The sequence below is a fragment of the Crocodylus siamensis genome, chromosome 11, assembly GCF_052110815.1.
Source record: "Crocodylus siamensis isolate JL-2025a chromosome 11, ASM5211081v1, whole genome shotgun sequence".
Lineage (NCBI taxonomy): Eukaryota > Metazoa > Chordata > Crocodylia > Crocodylidae > Crocodylus > Crocodylus siamensis.
The window spans coordinates 53086595-53092594 of record NC_143405.1 but is presented as its reverse complement, the minus strand read 5'-3'; the positions used below and the strand labels follow the sequence as shown (position 1 = coordinate 53092594).

Sequence of the window (6000 nt, the reverse complement as noted above, 5' to 3'; positions counted from 1 at the left end):
TAAAAAAAAAAAAGAGAATCCCAGCATTTTCATGGAAAAAACAAATGTTTTGTTAGGAGAAACTTTTTTTTCCATAGAAAATGTTTGTTGTGTGTTGACAAGCTTGACTCCTCTTCCGCTGCCCCACACCACACACAGAGCCCTCGGTGTGGGGTGTATGGTCTGGACATGCCTGTGATTTGTTTGACAGTCTTCTCTTAGAAGAATGGCCATGGGCGGCTGACACAACAAGCCCTGAGACTTGAGACTGCTGTAAGTTGTGGGAAGCCACGATCAAGAGAGAATGAATAGGCTTCTCAAAAATCCTATTCTTCCCCCTCATTTTTTCCCTTCCCAGTATTAGTGGGAGGTCACTGGCAACAGTCATACAGAACTGGATCTGTTTAGTTCATTCTTTGTTTCAAGAATGCATTTTTCATATAAATGATATCTTCATTGTGAGGAACTGATGCTCTGTTTATAGGTGACTTTACAGTCTGCTTCTAAAAGACAGAAACAGCTTTATTCCACACATAGTGTTTGAAGATACGGCATTACCTAGAACTATTTTCAAAGTGATATTTGGATGACGGATGGGAGGATACTCCAACCATTACTATAAGCCTAAGTGATACATCATCTTACACAAATAACAAATCCTCTGCTTCATCTACATTATGGCTGCTTTGGAGCCAAGAATCCCTTCTAACAGCTGTGGCGCGACTGCCTGCTGTTAATACAATGAACTGTAATATTAAATCTGTAAGACTATCCTGTCTGCCTTTTAAGCCCTGCAAGACAAAGGAAAATAGACTTTTAACAGGCTAATTTTTTTGATTTGGGTGCCTCCCAAAATTCACAAAGCACTGTGTCAATATGCTGTAGGTGAAACAACACTGGCAGAGGATTTCTGAGTCCGTACTATGTTAATCTAGTGCACTATTGTGATTTATTAGCCCCTTCTTCCCCTTTCACTGATATGATTGCTGGTAGAGTTCAAACATTATCACAAGGAGAAACAGTGATGCATTGGTACATGCAATAATGCTTGCTTATTCATCGAACTCTTGTTAAAGGGCCTTTAAACTGGTCCTGCTATGATCTATCCGTTGCAACATGGAGTTCGGATAACCTGAGCATTCCTGTCCTGCTTTATGGAGGGGTTGGCAGCAAATTGCTGCTGCATGTAGGCTGCGAAGCCATCTGAGATAAAAGAAACTCAGATGCAACACTCTGGTGACTGCAGTGTAAGCATACCCCATAGTTGCTCTTTGTTCAGGGTAAAATCCTACATTTAATATACTACACTTGAGTAAAGTCCCTGAGATCCCAGTCATACCATTAGGGTCTTTAGGAAGGGAGGGGAAACAGGAAAATGAGGGGAAACCAAATAATAACAGATAACATATCCAAAAACAAAACCCCACAACACATCATTTTATTTAAAAAAAAAACCCTGATCCTTCCCCCAGCCAGGAGTATGGGAGAAGCATCTGTCACCAGACCACCGACTCTGGGATTGGTTCCAGCAGATGACTGCAGATCTTGATGCATTTGGAGCTGTATCAAACTTCCACACCCAAAAAAACCCTACCTTAGAATTAATACAGCTATTTGTTCTGCAGACTGGCAAGGAGAGAGAGAGCTCGTGGGATGGGCTTAGGGACCAATCCTGGATGCTAAACTCCCATTGATTTCGGTAGGAGTCGGGTACCTAAACAGCTGTTTAGACTTGGCTCTCGGGTACTAACTTAACAGAGACGGGGCATTTCTTTATTTGCTAGGAATTCCACAAGGGCACCGATCTACTGGCTCTGTGACTCTGCAGCTTCATATAACTTACTCCTTTGAGCCAGGCAACTTTCAAACCCCTAGAAAAACCTGGATTGTGACACTAGGGCCCATGACGCAGCAGGGTCTGAGCTAAAGCCAAACTCTGACATAAAATGTAAGTTCGGGTGTAAAAGCAGACTCAGCAAGCTTGCATTCCTCAAAATGAAGCCATGCCTCACTGCTCGCAAGACATGATTGTGCTGTGCAATGGATTTTCTGGACAGGGTTTTAGATGCCTTTTAAGTCCCAGGATAGATTCTGTTTTGAAGGCCGCGTAATGCTTCTAATTATGTAAATGAAATGATTCATTTTTGCCTCAACATCGCCTGGGGGGTGGGAACAAGGGTGAGAATCCATTGACACTAAATGGGGGTGGACTTTCTTTGTCCTACCGTGGCACAGCTTGTTGCCTCCTAACTTGGTGAAGCAGCTGAAAGAGCCAACATCCTCTCATGGTATCTGCCAACTGCAAAACAGCAGACACATGCTTGATGCTCTTTAGTGGTACAGCGGGAGGGGGCATGGTGCCAAAGTAATTATGCTCTCCACTCAGACGTTAGCCACCTGATGCACTGCATATGGGTTTATTTACTGAAATGCAGAACCTGTGTGCTATACCTGGGGCTGCAGACCTAATTATTTGAAAACTACTTTTAAAAAAGAAGAAAATGCTGTATGCCACTGCTCCCTCTCTGTGCAGGGAGGTCTGAACCAAAAGGATGACTCCATGCTTCCTGAAGAAGTGTTCCAACATGCGCTGTGTCGCTGTCACTTCTGTCCTTGATGACATACCAGGGTAATGGTTGGGGGAAGGGGAGAGCAGTGGTTTAAAGCGTTTTGTTTTTCAGGAAGTTAGCAACACTTGCACCTCACATTAGCAATTAAAGTGTATATGCTGGCATTAACTATCCTAAATCTACTTTTCACTGAAATGCTATTTTATTTGTCCTACAGTTAAATTTCTAGTGACAAGGATTTATAACTTCTCTAAGTAGTCTGTTGCAACATAACAAGATGTTTAGTGCCAGAACTAGATCTTGTTTCCAGACACTTTATTCAATATTTTACTTTAAAAAGATAAAGCTTTAGGCAAATATCCATTACAATATCAATGTCTAACAGCTCTATCTAAATGCACCCCTGTTGAGACCTAACTAAGCAGACCAGATAGAAAACTAATGAGCAGTTACTCACTTCCTCGTATCCTGAATGATATAAAAGTGACATAACTTAAAACCAAAAGACAAACTAAACATGTATAGCGGGTACATCTCTCTGCTAGTTGAACAGAGTTCAAATCTAGCGCCTACACTAATAAACTATGCAGCTGTCTCCTTTATGAATCCAACAATTCTGCCTTGGGTTCTTGCAAGAAATGTTGCAGCTTAGTACGCTGTTGCATTTGTGCACTCAACTATCACACAGTTCACCCTCCATAGATGTGTTACTTATGCTTAAATAATACAGTAGAGGTCAAAAATATGGTCTCTAACTTTGCTCTATACAGCCTTGAGTTCTTGACTTCAGCACTGAGGATGCATACAGAGTTTTGAAATTCAGTTGAGTCACTACTTTGGTTTTTCAGCTGATTTACCAAGTACAGGCAAAATTATCAATTAAATGACTAATGTGAAATTCCCCAGTCATTGGCAAGACACTAACAATGAGCTTAACCCATTTTTCCTTTTATAGCTGCTTTAAAATCTCTACCAAGAAACAGCAGCATGGCGGTCTATTCTTTTTATAGGGATTAGTATAATGAAAAGCACATAAACTGCTACTCTTCTCCAAGAGCTACCTTGGTAACAAAGGCTAACACTTTAATATTGAAGACCTGTACTGCCTTGAGATTAAAAATCCCTTAAAAGTGCATGGAAACTGACTGTTCAGTCACAGCAGGTTAGAGGGAACAGTTGATTGGTGTGTGCTGTTACTGTATATCTGCTGCTTTTGCCAGGGCGGGCAGTAAGTTTTATATTCCACACCACTGCAAAGTCCTTCAAGGCATATCATGCTGAATTCCCAAACAGAACTGTGGCATCACAAAAGCTTTTTGTCTAGTGTCACAGTCTGATTTGATATGTAACCTTTCAAGTTAACTAAAGTTCAGCGTTGAGCCTTTGAAAGAGCACATGCCTACTGAGGTCCAGCTTATACCAAAAGGATGATCTCACTTGTCACCCACAGGAAAATATGCAAGTCGTGCAAATGTAACCAGGAAGATCACAGCCTCAGCTCTGATGCAGAAGATGACCGGAAAATTGGCCGCTTGTTATCAGAGTCAAAGTACTCTACGCTCACCGCCAGGGTGAAAGGTGGGGATGGAGTTCGTATCTACAAAAGGAATCGCATGATCATCACCAACCCTATTGTGTCTCGGAAAGACCCGACATTTGACACTATAACGTACGAGTGGGCTCCTCCAGGACTGACCCAGAAACTGGTAAGATAATTTAACAGAGCTCTTGCCACTTGAATGACGTTTCTTAATGAGCACATGTCCACGCTGGAAACGTTGCCATTAAAAATAGTAAAATGCACGGGTTCTCTTGCAGAGCAAAAACATCGCGCATACGCAACGCTTAGGTTTTCCCAAAAACCGCACGAGTGCAAAAGTAGCCTAAGAAAGTAGAGGTTGGACTGCGAAAGAACAGGTGCTTTTGGTAGGCTTCTGTAGGTTCACTTACACTTCTAGAAGAAACATTAATGCATTTTACAACTGGAAAGTTCACCACATTGCTCTAGTTCAGGCCCAATAAAAACATTACTGAGTGAAGAACACAGCTCTTCTGTCCGTCCAGACATGTGTGCAGCCCACACAAGATTCTTAGGCTCAAAAAACAAACTATAAAGCGATTCTTCTCGGACTTGTTCAGAATGGTCACAAGCCTAGCAAAATAAAAGTTGAGACAACATATGACCGATCTCTCTAAATATATCGGGATAGGCAGAAAGGAGAACAGGAGAACAGCTATTTATGGTAAAAGACAAGACTGGCACACGAGTGAAGGGAATAGGCCATGAAAAATTTAGGGCAGATAATTGTTAGGGAGCGTTTTGTTAGTGAGTAATTGTTAGGTAACTGGATTAGATCACCCTGGGGTCCTTTCCAGTGTTATGTTTCTAAAGAAGTACGAGAAGATTTTTGTCCCATGGCCTAACTAGAGGCCTGCTTAGCTGGTTAAAGCTTCTTTCTCTTCTTGGGATATTGAGTGACTGGCTCAAAGGCTGATTTGATGTGACTTCTTACGTCAGCCTACATAAGACTGATTTCAAATGCTGGCAAATGTACACAAAGGTGGTTGAGTATAGCGCTTCAAGGGACCTGGATGTTTTCATCTCAAGCTTAAATTGTTCAACTCAGCATTTCAAATATAGGGGTTTTTTCCTTCATTCTGCAAGAAGTAATGTAGCATTTAAGGCTAACGCTACATTTTTTAAAATTTTTTGTCTGAAATTTATTTTTTTTAAAGTAGCCTAACTGCAGGGAAATGAGGGCTTTCCCTTCTTAAACATCAAGTATTTTCCTTTTTCTCTGAAGCCACCATTGGTAGCATGGGCTTAACCTGAAGAACAATCCCTGTCTTCATTAGTTAGGAACAGATTAAGTGATCATTTCCTGATCTGTGAACCACAAAGGGGCCCTAAAACTCCATAGGGATGCAGCATTATGTCCTGCTAGGTCTCTGGATTTACTTTTCATAGTTATCTCTCCTTTAAAAAATGTCTTTTTATGACCTAAACATCATTGCTAAAGGGCCCTAAGAAATGCTTGCTCATATTAAAATCCCTTGCTTGCTTGCTTACTACTGTTGCATAATTCCACTGAATTCTCTGGTCTCTACACTCCTGCAAATCTACGTTCATGTAGATGAAAGATGGCTTGCATCTATTCATTTTTTTCTGACTTTATTAGTCCAATGGTCCTCACCTCTCTGCAAATCCAAGCCAGTCTGTTCCCATTCAAATGAACAATGTACCCCAGGATGATCAAATGTAAAATAAGTTCCTCTTCACAGAAGTAGGGTAGAGTTGAAGTCCTTCATAGTATCTGATGTGATACTCTGAAGTGAGATGTTACTCACAAAGGCTTATGGATCTCTGAATTAGGCTACACAGGGCTACTCTTCTCTGCCTTTTTTCCCTGGCTTGCAACTACCTCCTTTTCCTCTTCATAAAAAAGCTTTC

General features: G+C 41.3%; 1 protein-coding gene across 1 annotated transcript in view; it reads left to right on the top strand.

The window, feature by feature from the left end:
• Window positions 1-6000, top strand: part of LMCD1 (LIM and cysteine rich domains 1) — a 64742-nt gene that overhangs the window by 37197 nt on the left and 21545 nt on the right. Inside the window, exon 3 of the mRNA XM_090021998.1 lies at window positions 4000-4255. Coding sequence (XP_089878124.1) covers window positions 4000-4255 — 256 coding nt within the window. The remainder of the gene's footprint in view (window positions 1-3999; window positions 4256-6000) is intronic.